The sequence below is a fragment of the Hyperoodon ampullatus genome (genome assembly GCF_949752795.1).
Source record: "Hyperoodon ampullatus genome assembly, chromosome: 14".
In the NCBI taxonomy this organism is placed as follows: Eukaryota; Metazoa; Chordata; class Mammalia; order Artiodactyla; family Ziphiidae; genus Hyperoodon; species Hyperoodon ampullatus.
In genome coordinates, this window is record NC_136927.1 from 44,750,638 (window position 1) to 44,767,882 (window position 17,245).

Sequence of the window (17,245 nt, forward strand, 5' to 3'; positions counted from 1 at the left end):
GAGAGCAAATAAGTCAGTGATATACAATGAATATTGGGCATAAAAGTGAAAAACTGTAGTCTCAGATTTTTCTGTGTTATAAAATTATATAAATTGTCTTGGTTGCCAAGTTTAGTTTTTCCATAGGAGTTGTGTAACTCATGGCTATTCTTTTAGTAAAATCAAACTAAAATTAGTGTGATCTACATCACTTGAGAATAAATTATTTTTAAGAAATCTAAGTAGTCCCATGAGATAAATGAGAATTGCCAAATATTTTAAGTCCAAGGTTGGGAATAAATTTGAGAGAATATGAGAATGACAGGGGAAATAACCCTGTTCATTGTCAGGGCAGAAAGCTTAATAAAGTGAGCTGTTATAAATTGTAGAGAGAAGTTGAAATCAAAGAAATAGAAACTTTAGCAATAAAAAAGTAGCAAGTCCTACTTCCACACTCTGATAAAATAATTGGAAATTCTGGTTCACAGGTTTTGATCCTTGCAATCATGTGTACTTCTTCAGCCCTAGGACAATTGGTCTTTTATAGTTTCCTTCCCAAAGAGTCTTTTCAAAGCTGTTTTTATATGTCTTTGTTCTTCAAACTGTAGATGAAGGGTTTTGGCATGGACATGACCACAGTTTACATCACCAAGGCTGTTGCACTTGAATGTGAGCTGTGTGGAGAAGCAGAGCTTAAGTACATTCATAGACACATACAGTAAAATAAGGAGACAACTGAGAGGTAAGATGGACAGATGGACAAGGCTTTATGCTTTCCCTGAAATTATGAGATTCCGTGTATGGAGGAAACTCTTTTAGAATATAAATAAAGAACATCAGCCACAGGAACACCGCCCAGCAGTGCAGCTGCAAAATGTATCATCATGTTATTAAGAAAGTTGACAGAACAAGCAAGTTGGACCACTTGACTGAGCTCATAGAAAAAGTGGGGATATCCAAGTCTGCATAGAAGAACAGCCCCAACATTACCAAGCTCTGTAGCAAGGAATTCATGACACTCATGATCCAGGACACAAGAACCATCAGTCCCCAGAGCTGGGGGTTCATGGTGATGGTGTAGCATAGCAGGTGAGAGATGGTTACAAAGTGCTCATAGGCCACCACAACCAGGAGAAAGTTGTCCAATCCTGCAAACAGTAGGAAACAATATATCTTCCTGCTGCAGATTTCAAGGGTTATAACTTTGCTGTGTGTCTGGATGTTCTGCATCATCTTTGGGATCCTGGTGGAGGTGAAACAGAAATCTGCAAAGGACACGTTGGAGAAGAAGGACAGGTTGGTTGGGTGTGTGGAGGTGGGAGTCTGAGCTGATGGCCAGGATGATGAGCAGATTTTCAGACACAGCGATCATGTACATGGAGAGGAAAAGCCAAAATGTGAGGGCCTGGAATTCTGGTTACTCTAAAAATCATAGAAGAAATTCTATAATTCCTGTAAGGTTCCCTGGTTCCATGTAGTGTAAGTGACTACAAGAAGTGAGAAAAACATCAGTAACATGTTTAATTTTCACCTACATTTACATTTTGCAGTCAAGAAATTGATTAATTTCAACAAATTGTCTATGGATCTTGTCCCCTCTCTAGGATTCCTTGTACCATCTCTGTTTATGAATTTTTGTCCTACTTTCAGCTTTTTCCCAAGATGTTATGTGTCTTGCAATTTTTTTTTTTTTTTTTTTTTTTTGTGGTACGCGGGCCTCTCACTGTTGTGGCCTCTCCCATTGCGGAGCACAGGCTCCAGACGCGCAGGCTCAGTGGTCATGGCTCACGGGCCTAGCCACTCTGCGGCATGTGGGATCTTCCCAGACCGGGGCATGAACCCGTGTCCCCTGCATCGGCAGGCAGACTCTCAACCGCTGTGCCGCCAGGGAAGCCCGTGTCTTACAATTTTTATGTGAAATTCTTTCATGCATTTGAGGAATATTAATTGAGTGATAACTCAATTTTCCAATAACTATCTAGGCCATGAATATAGGGCACTGAAAAACAAAACTCTCTACAATCCAATGATAGAGAAAGAATATAAGGAAATAAAAAATCATGTAACATGTCAGATGGTGAGCGGCGCTGTGATGAAAAATAATCAGTCATAAAGGAGACAGTAGACAGGGAGTGTGATTTTTTTTTACTGAGTGTTTAGGTAACACCAGCAAACAAGGTGACATTTGAGCACAGATTGCAAGGAAGACAGGGTTGGATCCAGGAAGTTATCTGAAGTGTGTGCCTAAGTGCAGGAATGGCCAGTGCAATAGCTCCAAGAAATGTGCTTGTTTCAGAAAAATCAAGGCTCCAAAGGAACCAGGTATGTCAGAGAGGTATGAGCAAGAAGGAGCACAATAGAAACAGTGTCAGAAAAATTTGAGGAACCAGGTGGTTTCCCTGCTGCTGCTGAAGCTAAGCTAGAGAAGGTCCCTCATCCACTCCATGTTCCTCTTCCACATTATTAATTTTGTTGCAAGGACATCCTCTAAATTGATTGCCTCCTTAGTACCATCTGTTGGTTTATTTCTGGTCTCTGTAATGTAAAAGTCACCTTGGAATTATGAGGCCATGTACCCTGCCTTTAGGAATGTTCTCACTTCACAAGGTACACAAGCACCCAAACACACACATACACACACACACACAGAGGTTGGACCATGGTCTCTTAGGCTGTTGCTACCATACCTTTCCCATTCCCAGCCTCATTGATTAGGCTAGGAGTAAATACAACTCACATCAGTCACAGATATTATCTTGCCTCTAAAGAATGTAGAAATGGTACCCAGAATTCCCAATTTAAAAGCATCTCATGACAAATAAATCTGGGCCTCCATATTGGTATGGCCATTTTCTGTCATGTACTAAAATTACATAAATAAATATATATATAACAGCTTATAGTTATAATGATGGATATCATTATCATAATTATATCATTATCAATTTGATGTTTCTCAGTGGGGACAGGTTGTAGAAATTCTTTTACTATCATCTTGCTGACATCACCCTAAGAAAGTCCTCTGCTTCCTCTATTGCCTGTACATTTTAAATACTTTCAGTTTATTTTATGTCATTATACTGTAATAAATTAATCAAAAGGAAAAAAATGAAATGATGCATGACGCGTCATAGGGTTTTTTTTTTACTTTTTCTTTTTTACTTTTATTTTTTTGTTTGTTTGGGTTTTTTTCTCTCTGTCACCATAGGATCTTGATCACAGGGAGCTGAGTCGCATTGAATAGGTGTGTGATATGTGTCTTCTAACTGGGAAAAAGGAAATTGTTATTTATGGCTATATGTAAAATGGAATTAAATGAAGGCAATTTACATTTTAAAAACTCACTTCTTTTTCTTTTGGGATTTCCCTGGTGGCACAGTGGTTAAGAATCCACCTGCCAAAGCAGGGGACACGGGTTCGAGTCCTGGTCGGGGAAGATCCTAAGCCCCTCCACCACAACTACTGAGCCTGCGCTCTAGAGCCTGCAAGCTACAAGTACTGAGCCCACGTGCCACAACTACTGAAGCCCGGACGCCTAGAACCCGTGCTCCACAACAAAGAGAAGCCACTGCAATAAGAAGCCCGCGCACCACAACAAAGGGTAGTCCCAGCTCGCTGCAACTAGAGAAAGCCCACGCGAAGCAACGAAGGCCCAACGCAGCCAAAAATAAATAAATAGGACTTCCCTGGTGACGCAGTGGTTAAGAATCTGCCTGCCCAACCATGTAACTGGTCCTGATCACTCAGCAACTACGTGGCAGAGCTGACTGTGACCGCCTGGAGGGGTGGGATAGGGAGGGTGGGAGGGAGGGAGACGCAAGAGGGAAAGGATATGGGAACAGATGTATATGTATAACTGATTCACTTTGTTATAAAGCAGAAACTAAAAAAAAAAAAAAAAAAGTGGCGGAGCTGAGATGAGAAATCAGCCCATCTGGTTCCAGAGTCTATGCTCTTAAACAGAAATACTGATGCAGAGAGTATGATTAAGGATTTAGCAGTCAGCGCTCCCTGGCATGACGTGCGTGGGCAACACTTATTGATAGTTTAATCTGCATCAGGCACCGTCACATGACATTTTGTGACTTGTACCTTTCCATTGATAAATAGGATTTGCATGTACCAGGAACCTTGCATCCTCACCACAGCCCTATGAGTTATGAGGGTTACAATCCTGTTATTTTGATGCTCCCTGTTTCAGAGATAAGGAAACTGAAACACAAGAAAGTTAAGCCCAAAGGCTCTGTGCTATGCAGCAGCATAAGACATGAACATCATAAGAAATGTAACAGAGGATCAACAGGTCCTGGGAGGAGAGGAAGCTCGGACTGGACCCCAGTGAAACCGCTTCCTTAGCTGTGCATTTACACTGTATCTTTAGAGGGATGGAACTGGGGGTGTGGGAGGGCTCTGTGCAGAGCTCAGTTAGAGCTGTGTGTCTATTTGTGTTTGTGCTAGTGGTTGCATCGGTGAGGTCCTTCTGTTATCTCTATATGGTCCCTTCCGGTATTGTGATCAATGTTTGGACAGGGAGAACTGGACCACTGCAGTCAGGGTTCTGTTGACCCAAGAGGCAGACCCGATGAGCACATCACCCCCGTGATGTGTTAACGAGTCTAATATTTGTGGGCATGCCTTGTGTTTCATGTGCTGAGGTATATTGATATAATCACAAGCACACATGAACACGTAAGTGAGTATGTGGACAATACTCGGACGTGAGTGAAACAAGCACACAGACACCTAGGTTAGAGTTCCACATCTTCCATCTATGAATTAATTGTAAGACCTCGGGCAATTTTTTAATTCTCTCTGAAGCTCAGGTTTCTCCTCTGTAAAAGAATACCTCTCTCACAGGGCTGCTATAGTCAATGTATTTGAAACTTTATAAATCAAAAAACTTGATTCAAGAATGTAAGTTATTATATGTATGACTGATTCACTTTGCTGTACAGCAGAAACTAACACAACATTGTAAATCAACTATACCCCAATAACAATTAAAACTTTTAAAAAAGAATATAAGTTATTCATAGGGAACTCTACTCAATACCCGTGATAACCTATATGGGAAAAGAATCTGAAAAAGAGCAGATACATGTATATATATAACTGATTCACTTTGCTGTACACCTGAAACTAACACAACATTGTAAACCATCTATACTCCAATATAAAATAAAAAATGTTTTAAAAGGATGTAAGTTATTGTATGTATGTATATATATATATATATATATATATATATATATATATATATGTACAACATGCATACTATAATGGCCTCATTGAAATTTTTATCTTGTTACCTCTGTCTGTCACAAACTGCAAGTGAGATTTCTCCATCTCTCTTTGTCCGCTCCTGGAAGCCTATTCATCTAGGAATGAGGTTAATGCTATGCTCTGGAGGATATTTGCATTATTTTTGACCCTTAGGAACAGTGTGCTCTTGTGAAAAGGCATCAAATAGTACAGACGTTTGCAGCCTTGAATAGGAGATCTTCCAAACGCCGCCTCTACCGGACTGACCTGTTTGTGACCACCTAGAGGGGTGGAATAGGGAGGGTGGGAGGGAGGGAAATGCAAGAGAGAAGAGATATGGGAACATATGTATAACTGGTTCACTTTGTTATAAAGCAGAAACTAACATGCCATTGTAAAGCAATTATACTCCAGTAAAGATGTTAAAAAAAAAAAAGAATCTGCCTGCCAATGCAGGGGACACGGGTTCAAGCCCTGGTCCAGGAAGATCCCACATGCCGCGGAGCAACTAAGCCCATGAACCACAACTACTGAGTCTGCGCTCTAGAGCCCATGAGCCACAACTACTGAGCCCATGTGCCACAACAACTGAAGCACATGCCTAGAGCCTGTGCTCCACAAGAGAAGTCACCGCAATGAGAAGCCCACACACCGCAACAAAGAGCAGCCCCCGCTAGCCACAACTAGAGGAAGACCACGCACAGCAACAAAGACCCAACGCAGCCCAAAATATATTAATTAATTAATTAATTTTAAAAATTGGACAGCCATATGCAAAAGAATGAACATGGACACCTACCTTACACAGTACACCAATCCCACTCAAAATGGATAAAGACTTGAATGTAAGACCTGAAACCAAAGAACTCCTAGGAGGAAACAAAGGCAATAAGCTCTTTGATATTGGTCATGGTGGTGATTTTTTGGATATGACACCAAAAGAAAGGTAACAAAAGCAAAAATAAACAAGTGGGCCAACATCAAACTAAAAGGCTTCTGCACAGCAAAGGAAACCATCAACAAAATGAAAGACATCCTACTGAATGGATGAAAATATTTGCAAATTATGTATCTGATAAAGGGCTAATATCCAAAATACATAAAGAACTCATACAACTCCATATTAAAAACAAAAGAAAACAAAAAACCAATCTTATTAAGAAATGGACAGAGAAACTGAATTGACAGTTTTCCAAAGAAAACATACAAATGGCCAACAAGCACATGAAAAAGTGCTCAATATCACTAATCATAAGGGAAATGCAAATCAAAATCACATTTAGATATCACTTCATGCCTGTGAAAATGTCTATCATCCCAAAGAGAAGAGATAACAAGTGTCAGTGAAGATGGAACCCTTGTGTATTGTTGCTGGGAATGGAAGTTTGTATAGCCACTATGGAAAAAAAAATATGGATGTTTCTCAAAAAATTAAAATTAGAACGACCATGTGACCCAGCAACCATACTTCTGGGTATATATTCCTATGTTAGTTGCAGCATTATTCACGATAGGCAAGATATAAATACAACTTCAGGGTATGTCAACTGATGAATGAATAAAGAAGTGTGGAATACTATTCAACCACAAGAAAGAAGGAAATCCTGCCATTTGCAACAATTTGGATGAAACTTGAGGACATTATGCTAAGTGAAATAAGTCAGACAGAGGAAGGCAAATACTTTATGATATCACTTATATGTGGAATCTAAAAACGCCAAATTCAAGAAACAGAGAATGGTGGTTACCAGAAACCAGGGTTGGGGAAAATGGGGAATTATCAGTCAGAGGGTACAAACTGTTAGCTATAAAGTTAACAAGTTTTGTACAGTAATCTAATATACAGCATGGTGATTATAGTTGATAATACCATATTATATACTTGAATGTTGCTAAGAAAATAGGTCTTAAATGTTCTCACCACAAAGAAATGGTAAGTACCTGACAGTAAGAAGGTGTGTTAGCTAATGCTATGTTGGTAATAATTTTGCAATATATAAATGTATCAAATCAACACATTGTACATCTTAAACTTATGCAATGTTCTATGTCTATCTCAATAAAACTGGAAACAAAAGATAGATTGAACTGTATCTATTTCTAACATTGAGAATGAGATAATGAAGCCCCCTGTCACCACTTCTACTCAACATTGTACTAAAAGTCATAGTCAATTAAGTAAGGCAAGAAAATAAAAGACATAAAATTTGGAAAAGTAAATGGCTTTCACTCAGATACCAAATAATCATGTAGCTAGGAAATCCAAATAAATCTACCAAAAAAGCTATTACAACTTATTAGTGAATTTAACAAGTGTTAGAAGGGTTACAGAATACAAGATAAATGTACAAAAATCATTGGAATGTGCATTACTAGCCATGATCAAGTAGAAACTGAAATTTAAAAAATACAATTCACATTAATATCAAAAAAATAATCTAGCAAATAAAAACTCTAAGGAAAAGTAAAGTATACTTATAAGTTTTTAGTAATGCTGACTTATTAAAACTTTCTGTGCTATATAAATCTGGAACCTCTGTTTAACAGGAAAGTGGATCTGAAAGAGAAAAATAATTTTATTCATATAGTTAAAAGCTATATAGGAAACAAATACTATTTTATAAAACAATTATTTGATGAGCAAATGTATGCTTTATAAACTACTAAATCATAACTTGTTTTATACCTTTGGAAAAGAAGTGGAAAGAAAAACCATATAGTTTATTTAGGGTGAATCTTTCCTTTCTCTAAAAGAAACTATGGACTATCACATTATTACCTAAAGGGTCCATTCTCAAATGCAACCAATGCACTTTTACAAGGCTAACGTTATTTTTTTTATATGTGTAACAACATTGGTGACTCAAATTTTAATAACACTGGATTATGTTGAGAGAATGAGAAGATGAAAATCCCTTAGCTGTATAATTCACCAGCATGTGGAAAAGCAATAATAAGTTATACTAATTGTTTATCTTCTAAAAGTCAATGATCTAAATTAAGTTATCCATGCATATAATATAGCTAATGTACTATTATTGTTTTCTTTTATTCAATGAACAATTACCACCATGTGCCAGGCACTGTTCTAGGCCTAGGGATGAATTCATAAGTGAACAAAACAAAGATCCTGGTCCTTGTAGAGTTTCCATTAAAAGTTCACATAGTAGACTTCATTCTTCCCCCAAATGATAAAATCATAAGGTGACTTAATAACATATATAAAAATCATTGTGGATATACCTCTCTTTCCCTGTATTTTTCCAAAAAAAAAACTTTCAAGAAGTAAAGGTATTATAAATCAGATTATATTTTCTCAAATATTTTGAGGCAAAATCACAATACCCTAATACCCTGAAAAAAATATGCTGCCTTTGAAATGAATGCAGTAATAAAATTACAACAGAAGAAAAATTTATTCTTTTAGGGACATGAGAAAAATTCCATGAACTATGCCAGATGTAGCTGGAGTAAATACATACAGACTCTCAACGGTAGTACTTTCGTAGAATGAGTCACGGTGAGTCAGCCACACACATAGGTGAACTGACATTGTAAATGCGGAAAATCAGGATATATAGTCAGAGGGAAAATTTTGAAATGGCAAAAAAAAGTCCACTTTATTTGATAACTTTAGTTTTAACATATACCCCAAATATGTAAGGTGTAATATTATCATCCAAATGTTACTCATGGTTTCCCACTGTTTTCTGGCTCTCCCTAACTTTTCAAGATTTATTCCAATATTAGTTTTACAAGGTATAACATAAAAGCCTAAGAGTTCCAATCAGAAACAATATTTTATTTAATAAAAACTATCAAGAAATTATTATCAGTAGAATTTGTTAAGAAATATCAGCATAAGAATTAGCCTTTTATAACATAATATTTTATGCCAACAAATCCCCTACTTCTATTTAGATATGAAATAGTATATATACACTTGATCCCTTGGAGCCACAGGTAGGGCTATGGTAAAAGAATTTCAACAGCTAATCACTTTTTATACTGTGCTATATAATGCTTTGATTTTCTTTCATTTTAGCAAATATTTATTGAGTGCTAATTCTGTGCTACTCTTGTTCTAAACACTGAGGACAGAACATTTAACAAGATGGTCAAGGTACCTACTCCCAAGGAGTTCACATTCTAGTTGGAGAAAGTATACAATAAGCAAACAGATTTTAAAACTTAGTATAATTTTAATCAGAATTAGTGCTATGAGAAAAATCTCACCGGAAGATGAGATTGAGAGTGATAGGGCTCTATGACACACAGAATGGTAAGAGAGGATTATTTCTTACTATCTTTGTCCTTCCTTATATTGGTACACCCCTGAGTCTGCACTGTTCCAGAGGCAGCCTTCATTTTATAAAAATCTATTATTTCTTCTTCCAATTGTCTTCTCTCCTTCTCAAGTTTCATTGTCTCCTCTTGTTGGACCCTCTTAAGATGCTCAAACTTGTCCTGTAGCTGTGAAACAAATCTGCAGTTGTGACACAAAGCACGCTATGGTGGCACATCCCCAAGAACATGTTTCTTTTTTTCTGGTTACAAACATACACTAATCATCAGAGTAGCACTTGATCTTAATAACAGTTTAAAAAATTATCTCTGCTGGAGTCATATTGCTCGTAATTACATTTTCAGACCTGAGAAGCAAATGAGCATCTAGATACAATGGCAAGAAGAATGGTTGCAAAGGCTGGGGATGTGGGAGTGTGGTATTTATAAATGATGACAAAATCATTGAGAAAACTTTTTACTTAAAGATGGGAGGTTGAAGGTAGAAATCAGAGAAAGCTAAACTTTATCTTAATACATAAACATTTCAAATGTTAACTACTCTGGTGAGAAACTCGAACTTTTCCTGCAAATCAGGTTCAAGGTAAGGATGTCCCCCCTCACTACTCCTTTTCAACATTGTACTGGAAGTACTTGCTAATGCAATAAAGTAAGAGAAGAAAAATAAAATGTATACAGATTGGGAAGAAAGATATAAAACTGTTATTGTTTGCAGATAACATAATCATCTATGTAGCAAATCCAAAAGAACTGACAAAAGAACTCCTGGAACTAATTAGTGATTATAGCAAGGTTGCAAGATATAAGGTTATTATATAAAAGTTAATTGCTTTCCTACATACCAGCAGTTAACAAGTGGAATTTGAAGTAAAAAATGCAATAACAATTGCATTAACCCCCCCAATGAAATACGTAGGTATAAATCTAATAAATACATACAAGATCCATATGAAGAAAACAACAAAACTTTGATGAAAAAAATTAGAGAAGAACAAAATAAATAACTATTTCATGTTTGTGTATAGGAAGACTCAATATCGTCAAGTTGTCAGTTCTTCCCAACTTGACCTACAGATTCATTGCAATCCTAATCAAAATCCCAGCAAGTTATTTTATAGATATTGACAAACTGATTCTAAAGGTTTTATGGCAAAATAAAAGACCCAGAATAACCAACACAATATTGAAGGAGAAGAATAAACTTGAAGAACTGATGCTACCTGATTTACTGACTATAGTAATCTGACTAAAACTACAGTAATCACGATAGTGTGATATTCGTGAAAAAAATAGAAAAATAGATCAATGCAACAAAATAGAGAGCCTAGAAATAGATGCAAATATATTTAGTAAATTGATCTTTGACAAAGGAGCATAGGTAGTACAAGGAGGAAAGATAGTCTCTTCAACAACTTGTGCTGAAACAACTGAACATTCACATGAAAAAAAAAAAACCTCAAAGAATCTAGACACAAACCTTCACAAAAATTAAGCTCAAATGGATTATAAGTCTAAATGAGGGGACAGAAAAAGTATTCTATGCAAATGGAAATGAAAAGACAGCTGGTGTAGCAATACTTATATCAGCCAAAGTAGGCTTTAAAGCAAAGACTGTAACAAAAGACAAAGAAGGACATTACATAATGATAAAGGGATCAGTTCATCAAGAAGATATAAATTGTAAATATAGATGCACCCAACATAGGAACACCCAAATACATAAAGCAACTATTAACAAACTTAAAGGAAGAAATTGACAGTAGCATAATCATATTAAGGGACTTTAACAATGCACTCACATCAATGGACAGATTATCCAGACAGAAAACCAATAAGGAAACATTTGTCTCAAATGACACACACACACACACACACTTACATATATATAGAATACTCTGTCCAAGAGCAGCAGAAATATACATTCTTTTCAAGTACACATGGAACTTTCTCTAGAATAGACACATGCAGACCACAAAGGAAGTCTCAATAAATTTAGAAGAGTGAAATCATATCAAGCCTCTTTTCTAACCACAGCACTATGAGCTAGAAATCAACTATAAGAAAAATACTGTAAAAAACACAAACATGTGGAGGCCAAACAATATGCTGCTAAACAACCAATGGGTCATGGAAGAAACAAAGAGGAAATTTAAAAATACCTGGAGATAAATGAAAACAGAAACACATTTTTCCAAAATCTATGGGATACAGCAAAAGCAGTGCTGTGAGGGAAGTTTATAGCAATACAAGCATACCTCAGGAAACAAGAAAAATATCTAGTATAAACAACTTAACATTACACATAAACAAATTAGAAAAGAAGAACTAACAAAACCCAAAGTTAGCAGAAGGAAATAAATCATAAAGGTTGAAGCAGAAATAAATGAAATAGAGGCTTAAAAAATAGAAAAGATCAATGAAACTAAGAGCTGGTTGTTTCAAAAGATAAACAAAATTGATAAACCTTTAGCTAGACTCATAAGAAAAAAAGAGAGGGCCCAAGTAAAATCAGAAATGAAAAAAGAGAAGTTACAAATGATACCACAGAAATACAAAGGATCATAAGAGATTAATATGAAAAATTATATGCCAATAAAATGGGCAACCTAGAGGAAATGAATAAATTTCTAGAAATGTACAATTTCCCAAGACTGAATCAGGAAGAAATTAAAAATATGAACAAATTACCAGTAGTAAAATTGAATCAGTAATTTTAAAACTCCCAACAAACAAAAGTCCAGGACCAGATAATTTGACAGGTGAATTCTACTAAACATTTAAAGAAGAGATAATGCCTATCCTTCTCAAACTATACCAAAAAGCTGAAGAGGAAGGAATACTTCTGAACTCATTCTAGCATTACACTGATACCAAAACCAGACAAAGAAACCACACACAAAAAATATTACAGGCCAATATCACTGATGAACATAGATGCAAAAATCCTCAACAATATATTGGTAAATCAAATTCAACAATACATCAAAAGGATCATATACCATGATCAAGCAGGATTTATCCCAGGGATGCAAGGATGATTCAACACTCACAGATCAAACAATGTGATATATACTATATTAACAAAATTGAAGAATAAAATCATATGACCATATCAATAGATGCAGGAAAAGCTTTTGACAAAATTCCACATCAATTTATGATAACAACTCTCAACAAAGTGGGTATAGATGGAACATAATAACCTCAACATAATAAAGGCCATATATGACAAACCTACAACCAACATGGTACTCAGTTGTGAAGAGCTGAAAGTATTTCCTCTAAGATCAAGAACAAAGCAAGGATGTCCACTCCCACCACATCTATTCAACATAGTATTGGAAGTCCTAGCCAGAACAATCAGACAAGAAAAAGAAATAAAAGCCATCTAAATTAGCAAGGAAGAAGTAAAACTGTCACTGTTTGCAGAGGACATGACACTATATATAGAAAATCCTAAAGATGTCACCAAAAAACTGTTAGAACTAGTAAACGAATTCAGTCAAGTTGCAGAATACAAAATTAATATACAGAAATGTGCTGCAATTCTATACACTAACAAGGAACTATCAGAAAGAGGAATTAAGAAAACAAACCCATTACAATTGCAAAAAAACAATAAAATACCTAGAAATAAATCTAACCAAGGACGTAAAAGACTTGTACTTGGAAAACGATGAAAGAAATTGAAATGACACAAATAACTGGAAATATATACTGTCATCGTGGATTGAAAAAATTATTCGTATAATAACTACAATATAAAAGGCAATCTACAGATTCAATGTTATCCCTATCAAAGTACCAATGGCATTTTTCACTGAACTAGAACAAATAATTCTAAAGTTTGTATGGAAACACAAAAGACCACAAATAGCCAAAACAATCTTGAGAAAGAAGAACTAAGCTGGAGGTCTCTCCATCCCTGATTTCAAACTATATACTACATAGCCACAGCAATCAAAACATATGGTACTGGCACCAAAACACACAGACCAGTGGAACAGAAAAGAGAGACCAGAAATAAACCCACACTTAATACGGTCAACTAATCTACAACAAAGGAGGCAAGAATGTACATGAGGGAAAGACAGCCTCTTCAATAAATGATGTTGGGAAAACTGGACAGCTACATGCAAAGGAATCAAACTGGACTACTTCCTGATGCCATATACAAAAATAAACTCAAATTGGATTAAAGATATAAATGTAAGATCTGAAACCACAAAACTCTAGAAAAAACATAGGCAGTAAGCTCTTTAACATCGGTCTTATCAATTTTTTTGGATATGTCTCCTCAGGGAAGGGAAACAAATGCAAAAATAAACAAATAGGACTGCATCAAACTGAAAAGCTTTTGCACAGTGAAGGAAGTTATTAACAAAATGAAAAGGCAGCCTATTGAACGGGAGAAGACATTTTAAAACAATATATCTAATAAGGGGTTAATAATCAAAATATATAAAGAATGCATACAACTCAACATTAAAAAAAAACCCAAACAACCCAATTACAAAATGAGCAGAGGAACTACACAGACATTTTTCCAAAGAAGATATGGAGATGACCAACAGGTACATGAGAAAATGCTCAACATCACTGATCATCAGGGAAATGCGAATCAAGTTCACAATTAGATATCTCTTCACACCCTTCAAAATGGCTATTATCAAAAAGGTAACACTTTGGCAAGGATGTGGAGAAAAGGCAACACTTGTGCAGAATTAGTGGGAATGTAAATTGATACGGTCACTATGGAAAATAGGACGAAGCTTCCTCAAAAAATTAAAAATAGAACAACAGTACGATCCAGTAATTCCACTTCTGGGTATTTTTCTGAAGAAAACAAAAACACTAAGTTGAAAAAATATATGCACCTCTATGTTCATTGCAACATTATTTACAATAGCCAAGATATGGAAGCAACATAAGTGTCCATCAATAGATGAATGGATAAATAAGATGTGGTATATATATATACAATGGAACATTAGCCATAAAAAAGAATGAAATTTTGCCTTTTGTGACAACATGGATGGACCTGGAGGGTATTATGCTAAGTAAAATAAGTCAGATAGAGAAAGATAAATGCCATATGATTTCACTTATACACGGAATCTAAAAAACAATTCAAATGAACAAACATAATAAAACAGAAACAGACTCATAGATACAGAGAACAAACAGGTGGTTGCCAGAGAAGAGTGGCATTAGAGGATGAATGAAATAGGTGAAGGAGATTAATGGATACAAACTTCCAGTTATAAAATAATGTAATGGGCATGTAATGTACAGCATAAGGAATATAGTGAATAATATTGTAAAACCTTGCATGGTGACAGATGGTAACTGGGACATCATGGTGATCTTTTTGTAATGTATAAAAATATTCAGGGGCTTCCCTGGTGGCGCAGTGGTTAAGAATCTGCCTGCCAATGCAGGGGACACGGGTTTGAGCCCTGGTTCAGGAAGATCCCACACGCCGCGGAGCAACTAAGCCCATGTGCCACAACTACTGAGCCTGCGTGCCGCAACTACTGAAGCCCGTACACCTAGAGCCCGTGCTCCACAACGAGAAGCCACAACAATGGGAAGCCCACGCACCACAACAAAGAGTAGCCCCTGCTCGCTGCAACTAGAGAAAGCCCGTGTGCAGCAACGAAGACCCAACACAGCCAAAAATAAAAATAATAAAATAAAATAAATTAATTTAAAAAATCAATCACTGTTGTATACCCGAAACTGATATAATATTGTAAGTCAAATTATACTTCAGTTTAAAAAATTAAAAAAGTAAATTCTCCAAATGCTCTAGAAAAAAATAAGATTACAGATGGAAAATTTTTAAAGGCTGTATCCAAAACCTATATGGTAAATAGCTACTTTTTGAAGAATAGCAAGTATCTTCCAACAAAATCATCTAAACTCTCGAGATGAAAACCTCCAACTTAATAGGACGCTTAAACTTGAATACAAATTATATCAAACTAGCAGGACTTGCCTTTTTTTCAGCTTCTTTAAATGCTTTTTCTTTCTCCTTTACTCTCTGCATAAACTTCTGTTTCAACTCTTCTTCTTCCCTCTGACATTGATCCAAGAAATCCTGCCTTTTGGCTTCATAGATCTCTTGAAAACTGAAAAGAAATTTGTGTTACTTTTATAGTAAAATGTTAATATAAATAAACATGTAAACATATATATTGTTTATTAATATAAGTAGCTCATACAACTCAGCAACAAAAAAACCAAACAGGGCTTCTCTGGTGGCGTGGTTGTTGAGAGTCTGCCTGCCGATGCAGGGGACACGGGTTCGTGCCCCGGGCCGGGAGGATCCCGCATGCCGTGGAGCGGCTGGGCCTGTGGGCCATGGCCGCTGAGCCTGCGCTCCACAACGGGAGAGGCCACAGCAGTGAGAGGCCGCGTACTGCAAAAAGGGGGAAAAAAAACAACAAAAACCAAACAACCCAATCGAAAAACAGGCAGAAGACCTAAATAGTCATTTCTCCAAAAGAAGATATACAAATGGCCAACAGGCACATGAAAAGATGCTCAGCATCCCTAATTATTAGAGAAATGCAAATCAAAACTGCAATGAGGTACCACCTCACACCGGTCAAAATACCTATCATTAGAAAAATCTACAAATAACAAAGGCTGGGGAGGGTATGGGGAAAAGGGAACCCTCCTACACTGTTGGTGGGAAAGTAAATTGGTACAGCCACTATGGAAAACAGTATGGACGTGCCTCAAAAAACTGAAAATAGTGTTGCTATATGATCCAGCAATCCCACTTCTGAGCATATATCCAGACAAAACTATAATTCAAAAGGATACATGCACCCTTGTGTTCATAACAGCACTATTCACAAGAGCCAAGACATGGAAACAACCTAAATGTTCATCAACAAAAGAATGGATAAAGAAGAGGTAGTACATATATACAATGGAATACTACTCAGCCATAAAAAATAATGAAATAATGCCATTTGCAGCAACATGGATGGACCTAGAAATTATCATACTGAGTGAAGTAAGTCAAAAAGAGAAAGACAAATACCATATGGTATCACTTTATGTGGAATCTAAAGTATGACACAAATGAACTTATGAAATAGAAACAGACTCCCAGACATAGAGAACAGACTTGTGGTTGCCAAGGGGGAGGGGGGAGAGGAGGGATGGACTGGGAGTTTGGGATTAGCAGATGCAAACTATTATATATAGAATGGATAAACAACAGGGTCCTACTGTATAGTACAGGGAACTATATTCAGTAACCTGTGATAAACCATAATGGAAAAGAATATGAAAAAGAATATATCTATATCTATATATATATCTGAATCACTTTGCTATATAGCAGAAATTAACACAACATTGTAAATCAACTATACTTCAATAAAATACATATATATATATTGTTATGTCACATATAAGGACATTTACCAATATTCTCTCATGTATAGAAATGAAAATTTCTATATCACGAGACGTAAAAAAGTGAGGTGCCATATTGAATATAAGTATAGAGAGTGTATATATAGTAAGTACTCACATTTTGAAACACTTAAATTATGTTTTGTTTCTCCTACCACTTTTTATTATATCACACTTCTTCACATCTTTTGACAACAAAATTTGGGGAAACATCTAATTTATGAGGTTCTCAAAATAATTAAAATAAGGCCAGGCGTCTTTC

General features: G+C 36.1%; 1 protein-coding gene across 2 annotated transcripts in view; it reads right to left on the minus strand.

Annotated features, from left to right (window-relative positions):
* Positions 1-624: 624 nt before the first annotated feature.
* SEPTIN14 (septin 14) overlaps positions 625-17,245 on the minus strand; it is a gene marked incomplete at both ends in the record, with an annotated part of 572,766 nt that continues 556,145 nt past the window's right edge. The window contains 3 exons of one of the 2 annotated variants that reach the window (XM_079719630.1): positions 625-653; positions 9,546-9,714; positions 15,548-15,680. In XM_079719630.1, the coding sequence (XP_079575756.1) occupies positions 625-653; positions 9,546-9,714; positions 15,548-15,680 (331 nt within the window). Of the gene's footprint in view, positions 654-9,534; positions 9,715-15,547; positions 15,681-17,245 lie in introns of those variants that run through there. The other variant, XM_079719629.1, reaches the window with a different exon arrangement.